Consider the following 26818-nt stretch of genomic DNA (forward strand, 5'->3'; position numbering starts at 1 on the left):
GATGTATGTTTAATGCCCATTCCACATTGAAGGGGGTGGGGGCTAAAATTATTTTTTAAAATTCAATTTATCTCTTTTAAAGAATGAAGCTTTATAACAAATGGGGTAAACCGGTTTTCGCAGTATCTTATATTTTATACACTCCATTTTCACACTCTTACTTTTATTTTCATGGTAAAATAAAAAATGTGAAGGGAACACTCGCCATGTTTGACATAGATCTAAATACAATCTACAAGATCAGTAATGCCCAAATTAAGACTCGCAGACAATGAATGATATTTAAAAATGTATGTTTTAGAGTTTAACTTTTTTTTTTTAAGACATCTAAAAATTTAGTAAAGAAATGCACATTGTAAGGTGCTGATTTATTAAATATAGAACAGAATAAACAGTTATCACTAACCTATTCTGCATTAGAAGTTTAAAAATAACATTTCTCTTTTTAAATATATATTACCTGCTAACAAATTTTGAAATAAACTTGTCTGCTGTGAGTCGAACTCTCTTGTATGTGTGATTAAACTTCACCAGTAAGAACTGAGCATGTGCCTCAATCTGTTTCTCCTTCTCTTCAGTCTTTGGCTGACATAGACAAGAAAGAAAGATAGAGGGTAGAAGGTAACTTAAAGTCAAACATACAGTACACGGCACTAACATCAGAAAAGTTCAACTTTATATTCTACTGTCAACTTCATTGCTCCATCTTGGATATTATAAATTAGGTAAAGAAATTCTGTTTCTGAATGCTTTTTACAGTTTACAGCCGCCCGATAAAGGGTTTTAAATAAAACTAACTAGGCAGCACAAATAGTCAGCGTTAGGTTTATTGAAAATCTAAGCTTTACTTGGATATAAAGTCATCATCAAATAGACTCATTTAAGTTGCTGACTCATTTCCCCTGAAATAAAAGCTTTCCATGCCTAATGTTGCATTGCAATCTAAGTCATGAGCTAATTAAATTAGAATACCTTAGCATCCAGTACATCCATATATTTGTCAAAAGTCTTCTCAGCTACAACAGATATACACTGCCACATCCCTGAAAGAGTTAACAAAATAGTTCTACATATCTTGGTTTAAAATGACCATTCATCTAAAAACACTCAAGCCGTCAAACTGTAACAACTAACTGACCTAATTTGTCCAGGAAAAGAAATTTATCTTCTAAATACTCAAAGATCCCATGAATGGCTCCAGGATCTGTAGAGTAGGTCACACTGAAATGCAAGAAGATACTTTTAGGATAGGACCACCAATTAATGCTACATGTTTTCTAGTTACTAAGAAAGATTAAATCACAAACCAATAAATACCAAGTTAACCTTAAGTGGATTCAGCATCACTTGCATATTAGTTAAAATAAATAGTTAGACATAGACCACAAAAAGAGAACCTAAATGGACCATTGCCGGACAACAGTTATGTCTGTGCTGGATGTGCCGCAGCAGGGACTGTATAGCCATGTGGAAAACTGTTGAACTCTGACCAGCTTAGCTTCTCCTTCATAATGTGAACTCTCTAGGTCCAACTTAGCATAGTTTCAAGGGTCAACTTAATATAGTTTCAAGGGCCAACTTAACATAGTTTCAAGGGCCAACTTAACATAGTTTCAAGGGCCAACTTAACATAGTTTCAAGGGCCAACTTAACATAGTTTCAAGGGCCAACTTAACATAGTTTCAAGGGCCAACTTAACATAGTTTCAAGGGCCAACTTAATATAGTTTCAAGGGTCAACTTAATATAGTTTCAAGGGCCAACTTAACATAGTTTCAAGGGCCAACTTAACATAGTTTCAAGGGCCAACTTAATATAGTTTCAAGGGCCAACTTAACATAGTTTCAAGGGCCAACTTAACATAGTCTCAAGGGCCAACTTAACATAGTTTCAAGGGAAGACATGGTGTGGAATGTGGAGCACCAACTTACCGTAGAGTTTCCAACTTGTAAACTGACAAGAGATAAGTACACTGAGCGAAGTTGAGCCTGTTAATGATCGCTGTCACCTCAGCATTGTCCAACAAGTTGGAGATGGTGTTTCTTAGGTCAGCAAGTTCACTCTAGCGATAATCAATATCGGTCTTAGGTTCATGATTTAAAGATGATTTATTTAAATCCTATTATAAGATAGTGACACACCAAAAGGCAGGCAGCAAATCATGACATTAATACTAAGATTTGTGTGTTAACATATCCATAGACTACAAATGAATAAAAAAAAAAGTTAATTAAATGCATTTATAGGCCGATATTTCCATTATCTTTTAATATAATTAATGATCTGTGCTTTTATGCAAGTACCATCTGGTGAACACAATTCTGATAATGTTGCGTGTAAATACTTTAAGCACAGGTATATTCGATAGTTCTAAGTTGCAAGATATAGTTGAAAAAGTTGGTCCTTACTGGAGCCACTGAGTCATTCCTTAGTGCAGTGTTGTACAAAAGTTCTTTGCTAATATTTTCTTTAGAGATTAACAGAGGAGACTTGGTGGCAATGTGACAAACTCCTTCATACCATTCCGAAGGCCAATAGGCTGCAAAATGTACATAATAAAACATAATGACATAACATAAACACACAGTATACATTAAAATATGGACAGTTTTTTTTTATTTAGTTTCATGTAATGTAACTAGTTAGTTTAATTGCTTAGGATTTTTAGCTAGCTTCTAATATTACATTAAAATATGGACAGTTTTTTTTTAAATTTAGTTTCATGTAATGTAGCTAGTTATTATATTTGCTTAGGATTTTTAGCTTGCTTCTAATATAGATTAAAATATGGACAGTTTTTTTTAAATTTAGTTTCATGTAATGTAACTAGTTAGTTTATTTGCTTAGGAGTTTTAGCTTGGTTCTAATATCATAATAGGAGATGTGGTGACTGAGTGGCTTTCAAACCTAGGGGCCTTGGGTTTGAATCTCTGTGAAGGCTGGGATTTAGAATTTTGGGGATTTTTTGGGCGCTCATGAGTCCACTCAACAGTTACTTGACTTTAGTTGGAGAAAAGTAAAGGCAGGTAGACATTGTGTTTACCACATGACACCCTTGTTAACTGTGGCCACAGAAACAGATGACTTTTACAATATCTGCTCCAAAGATTGTAAAATCTGAAAGATTTTTTTTTTCCTTAATTCAAATATCACTTTTGACTACAATGTGAGTGATAAAATATATATTAACAATAATTATTAATAATAATCATATTAAAATAGCTCAGTATGTAAAAACCCAGAGGACATTGAGGTAGTCTTTTTCTTTTCTGGCCAGTGTTAAAGACAAGAAACTAATCTTCAACAAATATGACTTATCTTCAAACTAGATCGGAGTGACAAAAATCATTGAACAGACTCAACAATACATAGAGGTTGATTTGAGAGTTACATACCTTGGTTCTCATTAGCAAAACCCATGACAACGGAATATTGCCAGAAATCTCGAAACAATTTGTGCAATCTTCTCTTTGGTTCTTTGATTGGTGGTAATCTTCTCATCAACTATAGAAACAAAAAAATCAAGATTGTAAAATTTGTATTTCATTTAAAAAGAAATGTCCTTTTCATAACTTAGTATAATTTATTATTAATGGATATTAGACTACGTTAACATTAGATTTTTTTTTTCCAACTAGTAAACATTTTTTCATGAAAAAAAGTAATATACTTTGCACACTTAAATTAACAAATGCAAAAGGAAAACAAAAAAAAGGGAGACATAAAAGAAAAGTATGAAATGGTAAAGTCAGAACATAATCAACATACCACAGCAATCACTGGAATAAGTAGACCAAGGTTGCCTGCACTTGATGAGGCCTAGAATAGAAAATTTTCCCAATTCATTTAAAATACAGTCTCATAAAATATCACTGATGATACATACTCATAGTTACTTACTACTGAACTGGCAAGAGAAAACAATAAGTTATAGAGTCATTTTTTGAAAATAAAATAATAAACTAATCAACATGTGAATAGACCGTCACCTTCATAAGTCCAGACATTTTTTCATTCATCCTCTTAGCATCAAGACCAAGTTGAACAAACAGCTCCAGAAGTCGAGACAGCAAGTCAAGCTGCTCATTCTCTCCCTGGATGTTGGCAGCAATGTTGGCGAAAGCATTGATAACTGCTTGAGACACAAGCCTGGAGTGTATACACAATTTGCTTTAATTAGTACCAAACAAACACAAAAGCCTGAATGATTCAAAAACTTGTGGGTTATCATAGAGAAATTGTTGATTAAAATGAATGTTACAAAATGTGAACATTATCTATTTCATGAACAGTATAGATGTTTTGTTTTTGTATAGTGCAGGAGAGCCACCTCTATTTCAGCATCATCTTTAATACACATATTAAAGTACAACTCTATATTGTATACAATATATACCTAAACCAGGTAAGCTTGTCATTGGCCCAGAGTACAATTCTAAATGATAAACAATCTATATATCTAAATCCTCTAAGCTTGTCATTGGCCCAGAGTACAATTCTAAATTATAAACAATCTATAAGTCTAAATCCTCTAAGCTTGTCATTGGCCCACAGTACAATTCTAAATTATAAACAAACTATAAGTCTAAATCCTCTAAGCTTGTCATTGGCCCAGAGTACTATTCTAAATTATGAACAATCTATAAGTCTAAATCCCCTAAGCTTGTCATTGGCCCAGAGTACAACTCTAACTTCTAAACAATATATACATCTAAATCTTCTAAGCTTGTATATGGCACAGAGTACAACTCTATATTGCATATAATATATTTACCTAAATCCTCTAAGCTTGTCATTGGCTTCATTCACATTGTATGGAGAGCTGCTCTCAACACTAATCTGAGTAAACATAGTGAGGACTTCCTGGTATATACAGGACTAAAGGAAAAACAGGGCAAAGTTTAGAACATGTGCAACATAATTTCACAATATTACAAATAGTTACTAAAGATTCTGAAGACTATATAAAGCAACTCAGGACAGCTCTTGTAAATCTTAACATCAACAGCAAGGAAGCTGTTCTTCAATAGATTCCTGCACACATTGATTTAGAAGGCAATGAAAAAGCAGACAAACTGGCCAAAGACGAAAGAGTGAACAAACAAATGAAAATCCCTGTCTACCCAGAAGAAATGATGAAAGTAATAGAGAATAAATGAAAATAGGACCAGCTCACATTCCCACTACAAGAAAGAGGAAGCCTATTATAAGCTATCTAGACATGAGCAACGCAAAATTTTCGACTCAGAACCGGACACAAGAGAATGAGACAACATATGTTCCGGAAGCTTAAAGTCGGGACAAGCGAAACCTGCCCTTGTGGAGCATCACCAGAGAATGCTGACCATGTACTTCAAAGCTGCATACTATATCGAGAGGCCCGAACAAAACTCTGGCCCCAAAACCTTCCTATAGAACAAAAACTATATAGAGAACTGCCTGATCTGGAAACCAATACACGGTTCATCTCAAATATAGGATTACTGATCTGAACCCTCCGACGTAAAATGAGAACGAAGAAGAAGAAGAATTCTGAAGACTAATGACCATACATATATGAGCTGTCATATTATTGAGAATATGATATTCTAAAATCAAACCAACTTACACAGCCAGCCATGACCATACAGCCCATCTGATCCACTATCAAGACGTCTAGCTGTGAGGGTGGGGAGCAGAACCTCTGCTGGAAGATCTGAAGGATAGACTCCACCAGTTTGGGCTGTTCTTTTAAGATGACTGCCAGGTGGCCCAAGGTCAGGATTGTATTGGTGGAAATCAGATTGGACTCCCTGATGAAATGTAAACGGGTTAATAAAAGAATAACAAATAACAAATGTCCCTCTCTTTAGCAAAATAATTTATAAACTTTCCATGCTCATGCAATACAAGATAAAAAAAAAATCACTTCTTAAACAGTCAATGTATTATTCAACAAAGTGAGTCTTGATGTAAGCAATGTTTAAACTATAAAGTTAATTTTTTTAATAAATGATTTATACTAGACTTGTAAAGTTTTTATTTATATTTTAAACAATTATTGTTTTTGGTCAAGCTTAACAACATTTTAGCTTTATTTAAATAAGAGTTTCATACTATGGTCCAGTCTTTTTTCTTAATTAGCTCCTGTTTTGAATTTGTATCAATATTCAATGTTTAGTTGAAACATGTAAATAAATCTAATTTATAATTTTTATTTTTAAAAGAGAAAGATATAAAAGTTAAAAACAAAACAAAACAGAAAAGTTAATCAATGACCTAACTTTCAAAGAAATTTATTCATTAAAGTACATACATTTTTGCATTTCAATTAATTTTGTTTTCTATGTCAAACTATAGAATAAATTACATTTTTTTAATAGAATGCCAATTATCGGCAATCAATGAAACAAATTAATTATAAAAAAATTAAACCAACAAAAAAAAAAAGAAAATTAATTTAAAAAAAAAAGTAAAAAGTTATAATGCAAATTTCATGATTTATTTTATATATTTGTATTCATCCTACATGTATTTATATTCGCCTTTAATATTTGCATGTTATACTGAGACAGGGCTTAGAGATCATATCCATTTACTATTTATTTCTCCTTAAAGAAAGGAAAGAATGGCTTATGGCAGAAAGATTATCATGGTTAGTTACATGTTAGAGCAAAATTTCTAGATCAAAACTTAATGGTTAGAAATGTCTGTTCGTTTTACTTAAAACAAAAGTTTTCCTCTCTTAATTAATAAAATCTGATTAGTAAATGTGCAAAAGTACTTAACTCTAACTGATAAAACAGTTAATAGTATAAACAATTCTAACAAAAACGTTTAGGAGAAAAATAACAAAAAAAATTTGAACAATGAAACCAAGAAGTTAAGTTACGATTGCTCCATACCCGAATAGCAAGAGGCAGACTCTGATTAATGGAAATATATGTATACAAAGATCTGCTACTTAAAACAGGTAGATGTAACATTTTATTTGCTTGGCATCCTTAGCCAGGATAAACACATGATACTCACTAAAAAATGGTCTAGTGGTTTATTTAGGTAGTTACATTCATTAAAGACAATTGTCTATGTTTAACTGGGGATTAATAAAGGTTCACTTAAACCTTACTCTAAGATGTATTTTATTAGCTAGGTGTAGACTAGATCCTACCTTAGCCAGCACAGGCACACAAGATACCAACTAAAACATGGTCTAGTGACTATTCAATTAATGCAATAGTCTATGTTTAACAGGTAGTAGCTGGCTAATGAGTTTAATTCAAAACTCTTTATAGTACATTCCTTGTAACTAACTTGTATCTACAGTTCAAAGTGTAAGGCTCATCTAACTCTTTCTGGACTTAGCAGTTTTGTTTCGCCTGCTTGTCTTGGGGCTGTTTTTAAAAGCCCTGATTATCTTATAACATGGTTGTAACTCATGAGTTTGAATGTTTTGACATTGATCAAGAGTTCCTTAATAATAATAATAATAGCTTTCATATAGCGCTACTTTCATGCTTAAAGCATGCTCAGAGCGCTAGTGTCCAATCTCAGTTTTGGACCAGTGGGGGTAACTGAGAGACGGTTTTTCCGTGCTGCCTTTGTGCACTCAGTAAACACTACTCTGCTCGAGTCAGGTGTTCAACGTCGAGCCCCCTTCATAGGTAGCCAAGACAAGCCAAGTTCAAGCGTACTTTTAGCCTCTCAACCACGATTCCCACCAAGAGACTTGATTGAATTAATAGTCTTCACCACTTCCTTATATCTGATGTGTTCCCTATTTGTGAAACCTAGTAACTTCCTAAAACAGTTCATCTACACAGTTTGAATTTTTCTTTCCAACTCTGCCATAGAGTTCAAGAGTTCCCCCCCCCCCCCCTTTCCCATACAAGAACTACTCAGACAAAACTGATAGCTCTTTCAATGTAGTCAACCTTTAACATATATCACTCAAAAATACTCAATTACCATTGTTGTTATTATGTAGAGAAATGCATTTTTTTTGGTTCAATTCTAGAACACTTACATTTGTACAACCTATTTAAAAACAATCATAATTTGCTACAAAAAAAGAAAAACCAATCTATGTAACTAAACATACAAAAAAAACACACAAAAAACTCGACTTCATGATTACAGGAAACTTATGTAGTCTTCAGTAGTGCTATCACAGAGGGTCAATTATAGCAAAAGGACACATCATTAATATGAGACTTGATTTCATTTAAATAACTGTAAGGCAGAATGGTGCTAGGATACTCAATTTACAATCTCAAAAGTCAATCAATCAGATTTTTTTCAAACACTATTAGCTATTCAAAGTATTTAACATTTGGGTTTGTAATATCTTTCAGTTTAAGTAGGCTGTTTGTTTTATTTATTTAAACAAATATATTTCATTATATTTAGATATTACAATCCACTATCTCTCTTTTTCTCGCTCTCTCTCTCTCTCTATATATATATTGTACAGTTATGTATATATATATTTTTATCTATTTCACTTCTATTGGTTAAAAAGGTAATGAAGGATAGTTAAAAAATATAGTTTTTTTTATAAAGCACACAAACAGACATCACTAAGTATAAATTCAAAGTTTCTGAATTAGCAGTAAAAGCACATTGAAAGCTGTGTACGTGATAGCAAGCAAAGCTTGTACGCAGTGACTATTTGTGCAAGTGTTAAGTTAGTCAAGCCATGTACTAAGCTAAGCAGCACAACACACAGTCACTGGCCTAAAGACGCGGACAAGTTGTTGCTAACACAGGGTTTTAGAATGAGGTTAATTCAGTTGCTAGCTTGTTAGGTGCAGTATCTTCTGTTAATACAAAGGGTAAATAAACAGAGCTTTCTCCTGGATGAACAGAGAAAGGTCAAAGATATAATGAAAATTAAAAAAATAAAGAGAGAAGAAAACGTAGCAGGCCTTTGGACGTCAAAAGTTTCAAGATTGGCAGAACTGGGATTAATGAATTTCATGGCTATTCTTAACTGTTTCCATCTGGCCTCTGAGGTCTTGGCATTCAGTGTCCTACAAATAGCATGAATTTCAATCAGTCACAACACATCACATTTGATCAATCTTAACACACCTCGATTGATCAAGCATACTTTATTTCATAATCACTCAAGCACAAGATATTTTAGTTCAAGCACAAGATATTTTTGTCTTATTTCTGTGAAACGGTAAATCACCTGAGCTAAACCCTGTCTATTGTAAAAAAAAAAAATCTAGATGAAATTTCACAATGCAACAAGTAATGCGCAAGCAAACACTGAGTTGATCATGGATATGTCATTGATTTGTTGAAGACTGAAATAGAGAAAGGTTTAACACAGGTATGAACTGGAGCATTTTGGACTTCTCAAAAGAAAGTTTTGTTAAAACATACAAAAGTTACATTTTCTCTGACTAAAAAAAAATATCTTAAAAGATATTTCTTGACTGTTAAAAAAAGTAGAAAGCATGGATGTTTCTTTTAAAAGCATACACGATGTTTGTTTTAGTTAAGAAAAAAATGCAATGAAAGCAGTAAAGAAAAAAAAAAGTAGTTTCAAAACATTATGACTTTTAGCATTATGCAAAATATAGACACTTTAATACAATGCCATGACTGATCTGTGTTAATTGCCATTTTAATGTTGACTGTATGATTGTTGACACAGAGACAATGAGATATATTAATCATAACTCCTTTGTATTAAAGGCTTCAATACAGATCTAAACATCTGGAGGGGGGTTATCTCTGGGATCAACACAGTAAGTACAAAACATCAGTTGACCTCAGCAAAGTGGTAGGTCATGACATTAAACGTATGGACAAGTCAATGTTTGTCATGCATCCAGTGTCCAATCAAACAAATCTATCAGGTCATTCTTAACACTTATTCCTGTCCTAGCTGTATAGAATAATGCTGCACAGACTTCCATCCATACAACAGATACTTCTGACCAACATGCATGCACAGAAATCATAAGGACTGCATAACAAAACATAACGATTATTGCAACAAACTGAAATGAACAGACTACACTATGAACCAACTGCCATGCAAAATGCAAATGTATGCAAACAAGAAAACTTTCATTTAGGCAATGGTCACCAGAGATGAGGAAAAAGTCTCAAACAGAACAGGAGAGAAACAAAACATAGGATCAAATTATAACACATGCATTACAACTCCATAGTATTCTGTATTCTCACATCCAGATCTTATCCAAATGTAATATATTCAAAGTTGTGCTACTATAATAAAATGTCTACCCATTTTTGTTTTCTATATCATGATTTAAATTTGTGGTACATTAAAACTTTCCCTTCGAGGTTCGTATTATAATTTAAAAAAAGAGAGTAGTTTTCTGTATTTTATGAAAAATAAGAAAAAAAGCGTTTTATTGTTTGTATTGCTACTGCTAGACCAATGGTCAATATTTTTGTCACACACGACACTAAAATAATCTGAATTAGAAGTTTTAATCTATCTAGTACTGTATCTAGAATAGAATCTAGTACTATATACAAAATGTTTTAAAATTAGGCTGTTTTTAAAGGTTTTCATGAAAAGTCTATCCATCAAAAAAAAAGAGCAGAGACAGTGAGATCCCAAGTTTGGGAAACACAGAACGCAGTGATAGTGAGTGTACAGTGTGTCGAGAGCTCCGAAGGACCACAACAGTTTATTGTAGAGGTGAAACATCGACTCATGCAGACGAAAGTACAAAATGGCTGCAAAACAAAACAAGTCATAGTGTTCAAAGAATGGATACAATGAGATTGGCTCAGAGATTTCAATAGTTTGTGGATGTGGGAAGTCTTGAATGTGGTGTATCAACTAAGTGTCATTACTACAACAACGTTACCTGTCACTCAGTTCTGCTCGGTACAAACGATTGGATATTGAGGCTAAGAAAGCCGGAACACAATCTTCATCCACCTGCTGGCCAGCTTTCAATGCTCTGATGTGAAAATAAACACAAAACTTAAAGCCAGGTTGTTGTTGTTTTTGTGAAAAAAAATTTGTTAATTAATCAATTTTAAAAATAGAACAAAGTTTTAAAATTTTTAACTTGTTATGTCTTTTAAAAAATTATGAACAAGTCATGAAAAATAAATAAATGAAAATTATAATTCAGATTTGTGTCAAGCAACTTTGAATCAAACTTTTAATGGTTGATAAGAACAAAACTGACTTGATTTGGATTAAATTGAATATAATTCTTATAATTTGCTTTACTTGCTAAATAGAGAGAGAGAAATGGAGAAAGACGGTCAACAGATCTTGTGTGGTGCCCAAAGGGATATGTGTAAAGGTGAAGGTGCTAACATCAATTATAAAATTCATCTCAGAAAACAGCAAATACTTTTGAAGAAAATAAAAAAAAATATCCAATGAAAGTCATTTTTTAAAGTGTGATGCTTTTTTTGACAGACCTCATCAATGGCCTGGTTCCTCAGATTCAGATCAATGCTTACCTGCAAATATTATGGATGGCATTGTCCCTCAAATTTTCCATAGTTGTCAACAGAAGATTCTTGGGAGATTTCTGCGCATTTCCCCTTTCATTTCTGTCTTCATCTGTCACAGTGATGCGTATACCTCCTCCACTTCCAGTGAGCTTATTACCATTCTCTGTGATGGCATACTTGTTGAGTTTACTGAGTATTGGAGAGGGACTGACTAGGAAGTCACGAAGGGATGCTACCATAGCATTAGCTAGGTTAGGAAATTTCACAGCCATTTTCCCCAGTGCCTAAAAGTACACACAAAGAAAACTTGCTAGAATGAACTGCAGTAAAAATATGTCTAAACTACTAGCACCATCATCATCATCAGAGATGCCACTTTCTTAGCATGAATGACAATTAGCCAAGAGATAGAATGTTTTCACCAGTTTTATGGTGCCTAAGCACTACATAATCCCATGAGAGGCTTTTCTGTAGTACAAAGTACAAGACCTTGAGATCTATAGGGCAGAAGATTTAAAGGTCATCTGTTTCTATGGCCGATGATTAACCAATTTTAAGTCGCCACCAAAATAACTAAGTGGTAACCCATTAGAGTTGAAAGGATTCAGGGATGTCCTTAAAAAATCCCAGAATTCAAAATCCCAGTCATCACCAAGATTCAACCCCGACATCTTAGTTTAAAGTCAAATGAGTTACCATTCACATCGTCCTCCATTTTGTAGTATATCCATCATTTTCAAACACAAGTTTGAGTAACATTGTTTTTTTAAATTGTCTTTTTTTCTCTTCAGTAAAAAGGCATAACTTTTTCTCTCCAGATATTAAAGCTGTACATTTAATAACATACTGTGAACTTCATGCTACCTTGATGTATACATTAATTGGCTGCCCTTTCCAAATGTGATAAGGAATTAAGCCCATCATCCAAAATGTATGTTTGCATTTCATACAATGCATATAAATAAAGATAATTAACTCTTTCTCTCCGCAATTATTTTCCAAGTTGCGATGAAATTCATTTTTCTCATTTGTGTTATGATTAAAATTCAATAAATTTTTTGATATGTAATCAGAAAATGTTATAATTAAGTGTATAATTATAGAAGAATGTATGCTCTTTTTATGTAACACAAATTAAAGTTTATAAAACAAAAAAATTAATTTAATTTAATGGGGTCAAATCAATGTTAGTATTGTCAGTTAGGAGAGAAAGAGTTAAATATACTATACTATAGCTACAGCAGAGTTTTTTTACTACTCTTTAAAACATTCCCACCTCTAATGAAGCCAACAGCAGTGGAGTGTGTGATAAGAGTAACCTCTTTTCTGTGTTTGTGCTGATTCTCTCAGTCAGCTTCACACACAAGTGTTCTGCCTCTGTAGATCACAATTGTACAGCATGAAGACAAAGTGGGTAAAATGAAAACATTGTTCTTTGGTTACTTGATTACTTGAGATGTCTTCTTAGTAACATAATGTCTTCTTAGTAACATAATGTCTTCTTAGTAACATAATGTCTTCTTAGTAACATAATGTCTTGTTTAAATGTCTTGTTTAAGCTATCAGCACATGCTATTTTGAATTATTGTATAACTTTACAGCCAACACAAGAGGCATGGTAAGTTTACTATTCTGTGGCCAAGAGATGGTTAGTCCAGCAAAATGATTAACTATCTTCCCTTTCTTACTAGAGTTAATGGAATGTCCTAAATTAGAGAAATAATTTAAAAAAAAAAACAGCCTTAAGAATCTGATATTAGATTTTTTTAAAAATTAAAGTTTTTGGTTCTTTTGCTGATAATATGACACCTTCAACTGCTCGTCATAGAAAAAAAAACAAATTAATACCATGATTAATACCATGATTAATACCATGATGACCATCAGCTTAATTAAACTCTTTAGGTTTGGACAGAAATGTTACTTAATATTTTTCAAAAGATACACACACACAAATGTTTTCAACAGGTTGTAACAGAAACAAATTATATTTAGAGCTAATGGACAAGAGAGGCAATGAAGACATGTTTTTTATCAAAATGATCATGTGACCCAAGGCAGCAACGTAGGAGGAAAAAGCCGTAGGAGTCTGACTTTAGCGACGAGAAAAGAGAGTCTGCATTTTACTATTGAGAGAAGTTAGTTGAAGTTGGCTGGCAGTCACGACATGCTAATAGAAGTGTAAGTAACCTGCTATAAATCAAGGATAATAAATATTGTATTAAAACTTGTAATATTCTGAAATATGCCGTGATGACCTAATTAATTTATACTGGAATAAAAGTTATCTGTGCCTTAAGGAGTGTGTTACTGAAGCTACGAGATAAAATATATTTTTGTTCCAAGTTAATTCTTTCAGAAAATATTAAGTGTGAACAATACACTGATCCAATTACTTTTGACCATACAGTAAAGTAAAGTTCCCTTTCAGACCCTGCAATCTATATGACAGATGATTTAAAGGTCATCTGTTTCTGTGGTCCGCAGTTGACGAGGGTGTCATGTGGCCAGTACTATGACCTACCGCCTTTACTTTTCCCCAACTAATGTCAGGTACCCATTAGAGCTGGGTAAACTCAGAAGCGCCCAAAGATCCCAAAATAAAAAATCCTAGTCTTCACCCCTAGTTCAGAAGTCTAGCATTTTACCACTCAGCGACCACAACTACCCTTTGGACCATAGTGGATAAAAATAGAAAAGACAATATTTATATAATCATAATACATTGCAGTCAATATGTACAAACTAATGCGTTAATTTTTTTTATAAAGGTAATGCGCTCCCAAATCAAGCATTACAGACTGTTACTTAAAACAAATACACTAAAGATGCTGGTTTTGTATAGTTCAAATTTTCCAGCAGTGATAATGATGGCATGCCTCATGCTGCAGACGCTATATATCAAAGTACCTGACTCCTCTCTGATGGACCAAAACAAGAGATCAACACAAGCACCATTAGCATGCACCAACAGCTGATAAGGGTTGAAGTCTGTCAGCTTCTCTCTCAAGTTATGGTTGGATGGTTTGCTGTCCAGGTCAGCCTGGCCTGCCTGGTACAGCCCTTTCACAAAGTCTTGAACTTCCTTCATGAAGTCAGCAGGCAAATCTGAAAGACAGAAGGAAACTACATGGACAAATAGAACATGGCAAAGTATCCTGTAAGATTTTAAATAAGATTATCTTTACAAAATAGTAATCAGAAAAGGTTTACAAGCATAATGGCTCAGAACACTTTCCACAACTGATGAAATGTAGCCAGACGGGAGATGTTGAGTGAACTCAAGTCAGGACCTTAATTTTAGGTCAAATAAAATACTGGGATACTGAGATATTTTTTTTATTAGGTGTAAATAATTAAACACTGGTAACATTTTTCTTTAAAACAATGATTTCCCTGCAAAAATGAAAAAGTGGACAATAATGAATTTTTAAATAGAAATTCTCAAAAGTCCATGGACTAGCCTGTCAAAACCATTTCATTAGTTGTTTTTTTTCTTTCTTCTTGTCATTGAAAGTAGTTCAAAAAAGAAATCAAAGACAACTATAATTAACTTGCAAAGAAGATAAAGATGTTAAAAGAGCACTGGTTACCTTTTTCTTGTTCCAAAATATCTCGTAACAAAGCCAGTATGACAACACTAATTGTTTCACTAAAAGATTTGTAGGGAAAACGAGTCAGATTGCCATTCTGTAATCAATGAGGTTGAAACAAAAATGGGTCAATTAAAAACAAAAAAAACATTTTCTATTTGGGTAAATATTTTATTTTTTTTGAAGCACATACACAAAAAATTTTGTCCTAATTCTGAGATATGTATTTGTAAATTTATTTGCTGCTAATTTTGGTTGCCAACATTAACTGTACATGTAACTAGACAGTTCCAGAATGTGTAACTACCATAATCAACCATTTCAATTGCACCTAATCATTTATAACAAAAATTATATCATTTTTAACAAACTTTTTTTTAATTTACTAGCATCCCAAAAAGATTTTTGTCAACGCTCTTTGAAAGTTCTAGTTTAAAAAATTCTCAACTACTGTCCCCTTCTGGCAAGAACTTTTTGTTGAAAAGCCAATATTCAATCAATCCTAATATTTCTGTTGCCTAGTGAGAAATCTGCAATAATCATTATAAATGTCCTCAAGTCTTTTTTTTCATTCTTGTCCTTACAAAGCATGATATGCCAACTTGATTATTTTGTTTTAAAGGAATATTGTTGGAGTCTATAATGAATCAGTCAGAGATGAACCAAGTATGATGTATTACATATATATATATTGTTATAAACCGGGTGGTGACACAGATGGGGGTAATGCTGTGTGTGTTTTTAGACTACGCAAATTGCCCCAGGCCAGCGCTAGATGAGCGGTCAACCGTGACGAGTGACAGTACACGCCAGTCTGGCAGGGACCTGTGTTGTCAATAGTATGCATGCAAGTCACAGCGAATGTGATCAACCAGTGTGGTCAAGCGACCTTTCATCCAGTTCTAGAAGGCAAGTGGGGACCCTATATTAGAGCCAATGTGTCAGAGTCAAGACACTTCATTTTACCTTGCAATGTGACCAATATGAGGCGAAGTCAGAACCAGCATGCTGTGTAAAGTCAGTCCGGAACAGAGGCAATGTTTTTGTACAGTCAGTGTTAATGTTTTGCCAATTGTTACGTTACTTTGGAGCCCTGAGTTATCAAGTTCTTAAGATTGGTTGTGTTGTGTGGTGCAGTTTGCAGAAAGATAGTGAGAAATGTTACAATATATATATATATATATATATATATATATATATATATATATATATGTTTCAGTTATTTACATTGATATGATGGCGTCATTTTGACTGGTCAAAGTAGCACAAAGTCATGTTAAAACTTTTAAATTCTTACCGAAACTGCCAGAACATCTTTAAGAATATGATCTAGTCCATTGAGTACCCTGCGTTTCAGGAGTCTTTTGGCCTAAAAATAAGGAAAAAATAAAACTAAAAAGGTGTGTCTGACCTACTCCTATGACAAATGGTTTTAATGAAACATAGATATTAAAATAAAGAGTGATACTTTTTCCTTGCATTTTCAATTTTTCTACAATTGAAAAATAAAGAAATAGAAAGCGGACCATGACATTCACATTACTAGCACTCTGACTAACAAAGCTAACCAGCCTTACATATCTTGATATATAAATAACATCTAAATGAATAGAAAGAAAAGGATTAATTTTAATTATTATTAACTTAATTATTATTATGTAATTATACTATTTTAATAATTCAATAATTAAGATCTTTCAGAAATTTTAATCAAATATGTTGTCATGCAGAATGACAAGTGTGACATTTCAGCAAGATAGGGCAATGAAAAGTTGTCAAAATAAATGAATCCAATTTTGCATTTCTTGAAAGATTATGACAAAAATGTGAGTTAATAGTAGGAATTTAAGAAGAAAAAAAAGAAGCTTTTACTAACACACTGTAAAATTGTGGTCAACTGGTTCTGGTTAAACTTGAGATGATCTTGTTCAGGAATGATCTCAAACCCCCAGGGCCTTGTCCTAGTGAAGCTGGAAGCTATTTTGTTGAAATATATGGTGTACGGCAAAACATCAGGGGTAGTTATGCTAGAAGTCAAGCCAGTCAGGCTAGAGTTGTCTTTGATGTTCCCTTCCAATGGTGAAGGAGACCTGTGTATATAATTGTTTAAAAATATTTTTAGTTCATGTCTATATTTAGCAACAAGTATAATGCCAGACTTTCTTATACACACCAAACACATAAAACAGATACTTCATTTATCACAGATAACAGTTTAGCTCAGAGTTATTTAAGGAATCCAGTACTTCTGTTATGTTACGATTTCAATACAACCCACCATAATTTTTTAAATAAGTACACAGAGTATAAATGTAAATTTATTTTCTATGATCTTACTACTTGGGATCACTTTGACTTCAAAACACTCCTTAAATATTTAAGACCTTAACTCCTATTTTTAGGAGCAACCCATGAACACTAAGAAAAAGACAAAGAAAAATCTTTAAAAAATCAACTTGTATGAATGTAAAGCTTTTTTCAATTGTCTCTTTCTAATTCAAGAAAAACTACATAATTCAATACTAAAGATGTATGCCTGATTGTTATTTGATTATTCTACATCAACTTGGCCTTGACGGTCAGCTATGCATCTTTTCACCTTCACCTATCCCTTAATCTGTTGAACCACTGGGGCACAACATGATTTGTCGACTGCCCTTTCTCCATTGCACTCTTGTCTTTTGCCTTGGATAGAATCATTTTCATACAAGCCCATCCTTTTTTAATGTTGCCTTCACACTACTTTCTCTGCCTGCCTCTTCTCATTTTTTTGCCTGGTTCTGTTCCCTGAAGGAAAGTCATTGCGAGCCCTCAGAACATTGTGATATGGCTATACATTTTTAATTTGCATTTTTTTACAATGGTTAGCAGGTTATTGTGGATCCTAATTGCCATTATCCTGTTTCTAATCTCTTCGTTTGTGACCCTTCTAAAGCATCTCAACACCATTGCTAGGATCCTCCTCTCTAGTTCAGCAGTTAGAATTCAAGATGGCAAACATATAGGAATGTGGCCAATACCAAGGAGAGCATCAGTCTGATTTTAGTGTCAAGGGCCATGCCTTTGACATTCCAGATTGTTTGAGTTTTGCAAGTGCTGCTGTGAACTGAACAATTCTGGGCAGTTCAGGTTTGGTTCCTTCATCTGAAATGATAGCTCTGAGGTATTTAAAACTACACTTGTCATCTTTTAGCATCAACTCTGCTAAATCATTGGCTGATTCAGGAAACCCATTCCATGCTCTGTCTAACAGAAAGATCAGATCAATCTATATTTTGTAGGTTTTTAAAGACATTAAAATTTTCATTTATTATATATATTTAAAATTGCTGTGACAAGGTGTTACTAGTAGAAAAAAAAAATTTGTGTTGCGGAGCTGTCAACAAAAAAAAAAAAGCAAATGTACCTGTCTCTATAACTTGACTTTCTCTCCACTATTCCATCCCCAATGGCATCTGTGGAGCCAGAACCAGACAGGCTAGTACTTGTGTCATATGAGACAAATACTGTAGACATGGTTCGGGGCATGATGGATCGAAAAGTGTTAAAATGGCTGCGCTGTACTGCTGGCTCAGGTTGAGGCACTCGTTGCATTGATATAGGGGCTTCCCTAACTGATAACAAGTAGGAGATGAGAGAGCATTCTTCATCACTGGATCTACCCATTGATCTTGCCAGCCCCAGTAGTAATGGAATCTGTCTTGTGCACAGTTTTTCTATTATAAATGAAAAAAAGGTTTATACAACAATTACAATGCAAAATAAAGATTTTGTATTGTATATTATATCAAATTGAAAGTTAGACTACATAAAATTCATACAAAAAAAGGTAAATATATTTATAAGTATTTTTTTAGTGCATTACAACATACTTAGCATTAAAATAATTATTAATAGGTGGTTGGACCAGCATAACACAGCCATTTTTTCTCATAACAAATTGACAGAAAATCAATACAAAATAAAATGCTAACTGAAACTGTAATTGAAAAACTCAACATTTGATTTAAAATCAATGCTTTGGCATACCTCTAAATTTTAAGCCAAAAAGAAATTCTGAAAATGTATCAGTTGAAAGACATTTGGAGGTTTTCTTATCAAAAAATAATAATACTAATAATAAAACTATGGAATTTTTTTTTATAGGAGGCAATAATAAGGCATTATATTTATGGTCAACAACTGAAGCAACAACAAAAAGTACAGACCTTCGTCAACAGAAATATCTTGAAAATACATTGGAATGACAAAATAGAAAACACCAAACTGTGAGATGGGTGAATAGAGAAATATAGAGAAGCAGATCTTGAAGAGAAAGTGGAGATGGATTGGTCACACCCTTAAAAAAAGATACCAGCAGCAGAGCTAGACAGGCCTTAGAGTGGAACCCACAGGGCACAAGACGCAGAGCAGAGGAAGACCAAAAAGAACATGTCAACATAGTGTACTAGATTTAGCCAAGAGGACAGGAAAAAGCTGGGAAGCCATTAAAAAACTAAAAATTAAAAAACAGAGTAGTATTTTTTTTTTTACTGAGGCCCTTATTGGAGCACAAAGGAAGGATAATGATATTTATTTCTGTCAAGTAAAATCAAGGGCCTGAAGCTAATGGGAAGTTCAGCCTAGCTTCTAAAGTAATTTAAATTGAAGTCTTAGGCACTTGTGCTACAAAACAATGTGTTTATTCATTTATTTATTTAAATAAATCAAACTCAAAATTACTTTACCATTCTTCTTTTGCCAATGAAAAGATACAAAAAATAACTGGAAACAATGGTTATAACTGAATTAATATACCCTTTTGACAATTATTTTTGATGTTTACTAACCTACAACTTGAGAACCAGGCTGTTCACATAATGTAGTCATTTGATCCAACACCTTCAACTGTACAAATGTAATCTACACACAAGAAAAGATTGTTTGTTAGAAAGCAAAGCTAGTAAAATATCCATAGTTATAAACATTTCTATGTATCGAATGATGCACCAATTACAGTGTACAGTGGAACCTTGACTAGCAAATGCCTTTGATAGCAAATATTTCAAATAACAACTAAAAATTTCTTTTAAAATTATCATTATAAGATACTGAACTAAATTTGGATACTGAACAGCCACGTCACAAGCAAGTGACTGAACAGCTTCTCAGACCAAGCCTCATTAGTGCTCCAATTATTGGTTATTTTATTGGTTCGCATCCTTCCTATTTAGTGATTTATGTGCTGTATTTTAATACTGTAGCCCTCAATCGTGGCTCCAAATGTAATGAAAAGGAAACGGCCAATACATGAATTGAAAAAGGATTTCAAAGTACGTGTGTTGGATATCACCGCCAAATATGGCATGTCAGCACTGTCTTTAAAGCTAGTAACATATATATATATTAGTGAGTCAACAGGGGCAGGGATCCAATTAAACTATTTCTTTGTTTCTTATGGGGAAAATTGTTTTAGATATTAAACATTTCAGGTACCAAACAACTTTCCAGAATGGACTCTGGCCGTTGGCCGAGGTTCCACAGTTTGTTAGTTACATAATTATATAGCTCAATAAGGAAAACCATACAATTATCACTTGAAAAAAAAGACTAAATATTAAAACAGCTTATATAAATTGCCTAAAACTAAATCAACAGGCTTTAATCAATCTCAAATCAGAAAATAATTGACATAAAAAAAATGCAATGGGAAAACAGAATTTGTCAAGTTTTGTGAGACCTGTACTGATGAAATGAGCAAATCAAACATTTCTTTTTATAAAGGGAAAAAGTGCTTTTTGATTGGAGCATTTTAAAAATGTTATAATATTGTATTATTTTTAAATTGTCCTCTCCATTTTGACCAATAGTGAACCAAAGAAATTTTAGAAAAAACCTATTTCTTCAATGTTTGTTTATATATCTATTATCCATATTTGCTAAAAAAAAAACTTAAAATACAAGATTTTATTCCTATACTAGGCTGCTAATTTTTAAGTGCATTTATTAAGTGAATAATTTTTTTTTAATGGTCATACGTATAAATTGACATTTTACCTTATCTTTGTCACTTGGCAGTCGAAAGGCAACATCGCATAAAATTGTATTCAGACAAAAACTAAAGCATTCAGTCATTGGTAAATCTGTAAATTAGTTAGAAAAAATAAAGAAACAAATTTTGACACTCTAAGTAATATCAAAATATACATTAGCAAAGCAAAACTGTATTGTTTTTACAATACCTCTATTTAAGTCACACATTTCGAATGGGTGGGCAAAACCTAAAACCTATGTGGACAAGGTTCTCAAAAACAGAACTAATCATTTTCCTAGAAATTTGACAGTTGATGTATATAGATGGGAATAAAATTACTAGCATGTAGGGAAAGTCTAGTTTGACTTATGATTTGTAAGTAAAATAAAACAAATATTAAACAATATAAAGCATTGGAAGACAGGCTCTAGACTGGAACGCAAAGGGAAAGAGAAAGGCTGGGAGACCAAGCAAACAGGAAGGAGATCATTTGAACAAGAAGCAAATATAGCATGTCCCTCGAGTCCCACATAAATAGAGTAGAATTCAAATTTATAACACATTTATTTAATTTTATAATTACAGAAAGAAAAAAAAAAAGAAAACAGAGTAAAATGGTACTTACTGTACTGATTGATTCCTTTTGGCCCATCAACCCAAACTGCCGACGGCATTTTTTCAAGGACCATTAACAAATAATCTAATATTATGTCACAATGCTGTGAATAGATAAAAATACAAAATGTTTAGATCACTACACATACAAAAGATTATAATTCTTGTCAACAGTAACTTGAAAGATTGGTCACATGAAGGAAAAACTTTTTTCACTTGGAAATATAAATCATTAAGGGTTAAAAGCCCAGCTGAGCCAAAATGCAGAAAATTGGTTAATACAAGAATTTCAATAAAAGGTTGTCTAATATTTTAAACAATAATTTTCTACAATGAATGAACCAATAACTTTTAACTTAAATACACCTACAACACTAAAGATAGAATTTTATGAAATAAAGGTTTCAAATTCTATCTGAAATGTAGCATCATGAGTTCATGTATAACACAATACCTGCAGACCAGATTCAAGTAAATAAACACCCAAGGCAATGACTGCATTTTGTCCTCTGCCATCTAAGCGCAAGGTTCTGCCTCTGTCCTGGTAGTTGGGACACAGGAGCATTAAACGCTCCACCTAAGTTAAAAATGTTGATTTAAATAAAGAATAATAAATAAATAAGACAAGATTAGATCATTTTTAATGGTCCAAATTAACTGAAATTCAGTTGGACAATCGACAAATGACTCAAATAAACATGTGGGAAATAAATTATTTGGAACTTTAAGCAATTGACAATTAATGTCTGCAAAAGAATCGATACATATTATCTTTTCTGATTCATTTAGCATTCTCGAAAATGGTAAGGAGCTGTTGCATATTCTAAGGTCTTGAAAAAAAAAAATTCAGGGGAAACTATTGAGGGAAGATTAGACAGCATTGAACCAAGTTGATGGCTAAGTGAGAACAGTTGAGACGAGAGGAGGCGAGAGAGATAGTATGAAATTGTGTGTTAACATTGGCACTTCACCTACCATATAGTCTATAGATAGTTTTGTTTCTATTGGGTGTTATGGAGCCAGTGGCTTGTTCAGGCTTCTTGATAAAGAATGCAGTTTCGAAGAACATGGTCAGCATTCACTGGTGACTTATACACGAGCAGATTTCGCTAGTTCAAATTTTTAGTTTTATACTTTTACTTTAGTGACTTTAGTAGATAGATCTAAATCTAGTCTAGATCCATGTTCTTCAAAGCTGCATAATGTATCAAGAGGCCTGAACAAGACTCTGACCCCAAAACCCACCTATAGAACAAAAAATATACAGAGAACTGCCTGATCTAGAAACCATTGTGCGGTTCATCTCAGAAATAGGATTATTGATCTGAACCCTCAGATATGTAAAATGAGAACGAAGAAGAAGAAGATCTATTCCAGATCTATATTCTAGTCTAGATAAAAGATCTTCTTATCATCTATAGAAAATACCAGATGTTACTTAAAAAAAAAGATGATTACGTCCTACACCTGTTCCTTTGTCAATGTAGTCATGCATGTTAACCAATGACTTAAATTCTGCCAAGTTATTGGTTTTCCTGGCTGACTCAGGCAACCCAATCAACTCTCTAGCACTAGTGGCTAGCCTGACTAGAGAAGAAAGTGGAGCATTTTTACACATTTGACATAGCATATGGAGCAAGGAATGTGCCTTTATCTTTGTAACTTTCTGAGTATATAAATATAGGTTTTGAAGTTTTGTTTTTGTATTTATGGATTGTTATTTTTAGACTTTACTTTTAAGTCTTCTACTGTCTACTTCTAATTCTAATTCTATCCTGACGTCAGTGAAGTAATGTGAAGGCTTGATCAAGAAGTACTTGAACTTTAAACTTTCTAAATTTAGTGATTTTTCTAAAGGGCCACTAAAAAGGTGTTATTTACTCTAGTTAACTCTTGTTACTCTATAATCTATAGATCTAGATCTAGTATCAGTATAGTAATTAGATCTAGATCTAAATCTAGATCCAGACTCTAGTATAAAATATTTCTTTCAGAGTCAGACTGATCGAGTTAACTGAGTGAGATAATCATGACATAAGTCCCATAAGTTGACTCAGTGAGTCTTCCACTCTTGGTCTTGGGCCTTGGCAGTCTCACTAGTCTCAGAGTGAGTCTGAGACTGAGACAGGTCTGAGTCTTACTGAGTTATTTATTTGTAAACTCAAAACAAACTGTCTCTCTCAGTCTCTGTGAGTTGTGAGTGAGTATTGTCATTACTTAGACTGAGTGACTGAGAGTTGAGTAGTTCAGTCTGTGACACTGTCTGTGTCTAAAATTAAAATCTAAAAAGCTGTCTTCTGTCAGAAGTTCTTGAGACTTCTCGCGACTTCTGAGTTATCAAGTATAATTAATCCTGTGACTGTGACCTGTCTTCTCCTCACTTCAGTCTTGGTGTCATAAAAAAATCTAAATTAAAGGTAGACATGATAAATCTAGAGTCTATATATCAATTAGATACAAGATTTAGATTAATAAACCTGATCCCATGGGGTTGTTTTTATCGCAGCTAACGATCTGGCAAGTTGTAATAGACTTCTTGCATGATAATCTATATCATTAGAAGCCATTTTGTTTCCAACTCCAAACCATATTCGAATAACTTGAGTAGCTTCCCCTTGAGTTAAGACTTGACTCTATAGTCTATAGATCTAGATATCTAGATCTAGTCTAGATTCTAGATCTATATCCCGATCTGGAGTATTTTAGATCTAGAACTAGATTAAATCTATCTAATATCGTGTGATATTCAATTACATAGATATTTGGATATTTTTTAAATGTCATATTTAAAATATTTTTTGATATTACCATTAATGTACGTTTGATTCATTGTTTTTTTATTATAATTGATGCAAACTTCAATGTGTTGTCTGGCTCTATAGCTCAGTTGGTTAGAGCGTCTGCCTAGTAAGCAGAAGGTCGAGGGTTCGACTCCCCCTGGAGCCTACTTACGTGGTACTTTTTTTTTTTAAATTTATTACATTCGTCATAGAAATAATTTTAAATGTACTTCGATTTTAAATAAAATAGTCGATAGATTATTTTGAATGAAGCTTTAATTATTCCGCTCAACCCCCCCCCCCCCTTTTCCCAAACACACATACAAACATACTTTTGACCTGCTGTTAAAAAAAAAAAAGGTTTACAAAATATTCGATGAGCACGGTACGTCTGTACATTCTGTGACTTTTTGCGTCTTGAGACAATCTTTTCCCTTTGCATCTACTTGTGTGACTAAAGAGGCCTATCCTTAAATTGATACACATTGCAGCAGCGGTCATAGGTTGGGCATCTGTAATCACCAGGCGACGTTGCACTTTCACCCTTCTTTTTACTACTGTTGTGTATGCATATGGCATCTGCAATCGGGACCTTTCCTTTATGCTCTCTCTCCGTGTGGATCTATCCAGTGCCACTTTTTTCCAGCTGTTAGTATCGATTTTGAAGAGCTTCATGTCGCGTTTGCATACATCTGTATACCTTAAAAGTGGACTACCAGCGGCTCTTCAGCCTTATGTTAGATCACCATTCAGTTTAGGCCTACATAACGCCTTGTGGAAGTCGACCTAGTGTCATTCTACGAACGTGGCCTAGCCAGCCAAGGCGTCTGCTGCTGATAACAGAGCGGATGTCTTTGCACCCTTCTCTTCGTAGCACTTCCTCATTTGTTATTTTATCCTGCCACCTTATTTTAAAGATCCGCCTTGTGCATCGGAGGTGGAAGATATTTAGTTGTTTTTTTCCCTGCCAATGCTTCACTACCGCAGAGTGCTTATCACACAGGTCTCTGCAGAGTAATATGGTGCCCATTGCCTTGGCTAACCTATTGTTGATGTTCTTATCCAGTAGAATATCGTTGGATAGGCCTATAATGGAGCCAAGATAACAAAAATGGTCAACAATTTCCAGTGGTTTGCCTATAGAGGCTTTAGAACGGAATTAAATAAAACCACAATATTAATTAGTGTCTATTATAGGCCTATCTATTATACCTTTTTTAAGGATTGTCCATAATTTATAAAGTAAGATAAGAAATTAATAGACGTCTCTTTCGAAATGTTCCAAGAGATAATCGATGTAAATCTATAAGGCGTAGGCTTTTTACAGAAAGTTATTAAAATTCAGGTGTCTACAAGTGTGGTTTTGGATGAACTAATTGTTCATTATTAGTCTTTTCTTTTTTCCTCGCGAAAAAAGTATTTGAAAAAAGAGCATGCCATGACAATATCATTTAATAATGATGGTTCGCCACATAAATAAATAGGCCAATACATATATAGTTCATATAGGATTGTAATTATACATATTATTTATATAGGTCTGTGTGGACAACAGAGTGCTCTTTTAATTTGACGTTTAGCAAATTGGGGTTGTTATAGATAAGATCTTGATCTAGTCCTAGATCATTTTAATCAATGTAGATTTAAAATTATCATTATCTAGATTATTATATATAGATCTAATATTGATTATAATATAGACATCTAGTCTAGACAGCAGACTAAAAACTAAAGCACTCTCATTGACTAAAGACTGAAAATGAAATTGAATAACTCATTGACTGAACTGACGGCCAGTGATGGTGATTCAAACTCAAACATTTGAAACATTCATTGCATTGATGATTCAGTCAAAGTGATTGTGATGGTCTCTGTGACTGTCTGTGTGAGTGTGACATAATGTTGTGATTAATGATGATTATGACATTAACTCTGCCAATTCCTATAAATATAAACATGTAAAAGAAACAAACTACTTTCACTTTCATGGACTCAGAGCATCTTTCTCAACAAAAATGAAACAAAAGTTAAAGTAGATTAGACATTAGTTTAGTAGTATTAGTAGATCTAACCTAACTATACTATAGACGTATAGTGAAACAGCTCTGTCCACCCACTCCTCCACCACCCCCACCTTCAATTTGTCTCCCATATTGAACACCTCATCTTATTTTTATTCATGCATCCTTATTGTTTGTCTAAAATTTTATTTCCATGTTTCGGATGTTCCTTCAGAGTTGAAGATAATTTACTCCCTAGTCCAAACCTCCCGCAGGACGACAGGGATGGGAGCGGGCAGGGTTTGAACCCGGGACCATCGATAAGTCCGAACGACAGTCCAGTGTGCAAACCGCACGACCAGGCAGCCTT

General features: G+C 33.5%; 1 protein-coding gene and 1 non-coding gene across 8 annotated transcripts in view; one reads left to right on the forward strand and one right to left on the reverse strand.

Annotated features, from left to right (window-relative positions):
• The window catches only part of LOC106068000 (phosphatidylinositol 4-kinase alpha-like), a 58395-nt gene extending 34107 nt beyond the window's left edge, over positions 1-24288 (reverse strand). For 5 of the 7 annotated variants that reach the window (XM_056007296.1, XM_056007293.1, XM_056007290.1 and 2 more), the window contains exons 1-25: positions 24146-24288; positions 22123-22245; positions 21679-21772; positions 21077-21162; positions 19870-19942; positions 19070-19096; positions 18447-18756; positions 16917-17130; positions 16338-16409; positions 15041-15137; positions 14358-14555; positions 12724-12824; positions 11454-11731; positions 10841-10936; positions 8906-9010; positions 5608-5791; positions 4774-4877; positions 3989-4148; positions 3768-3818; positions 3395-3503; positions 2408-2538; positions 1931-2061; positions 1139-1221; positions 973-1043; positions 461-585 (exon numbers count right to left, since the gene is read on the reverse strand). In XM_056007296.1, the coding sequence (XP_055863271.1) occupies positions 461-585; positions 973-1043; positions 1139-1221; positions 1931-2061; positions 2408-2538; positions 3395-3503; positions 3768-3818; positions 3989-4148; positions 4774-4877; positions 5608-5791; positions 8906-9010; positions 10841-10936; positions 11454-11731; positions 12724-12824; positions 14358-14555; positions 15041-15137; positions 16338-16409; positions 16917-17130; positions 18447-18756; positions 19070-19096; positions 19870-19942; positions 21077-21162; positions 21679-21772; positions 22123-22245; positions 24146-24235 (3113 nt within the window). In that variant the 5' untranslated portion in view covers positions 24236-24288. The remainder of the gene's footprint in view (positions 1-460; positions 586-972; positions 1044-1138; positions 1222-1930; positions 2062-2407; positions 2539-3394; positions 3504-3767; positions 3819-3988; positions 4149-4773; positions 4878-5607; positions 5792-8905; positions 9011-10840; positions 10937-11453; positions 11732-12723; positions 12825-14357; positions 14556-15040; positions 15138-16337; positions 16410-16916; positions 17131-18446; positions 18757-19069; positions 19097-19869; positions 19943-21076; positions 21163-21678; positions 21773-22122; positions 22246-24145) is intronic. The other 2 variants (XM_056007292.1, XM_056007295.1) reach the window with 2 other exon arrangements.
• A 252-nt stretch (positions 24289-24540) lies between these two features.
• On the forward strand, positions 24541-24614 carry Trnat-agu (transfer RNA threonine (anticodon AGU)). The gene has a single exon. It is a non-coding gene; the product is annotated as a tRNA-Thr (tRNA).
• The last annotated feature ends 2204 nt before the right edge of the window (positions 24615-26818 follow it).

The sequence above is a fragment of the Biomphalaria glabrata genome, chromosome 12, assembly GCF_947242115.1.
Source record: "Biomphalaria glabrata chromosome 12, xgBioGlab47.1, whole genome shotgun sequence".
Taxonomy (NCBI): domain Eukaryota; kingdom Metazoa; phylum Mollusca; class Gastropoda; family Planorbidae; genus Biomphalaria; species Biomphalaria glabrata.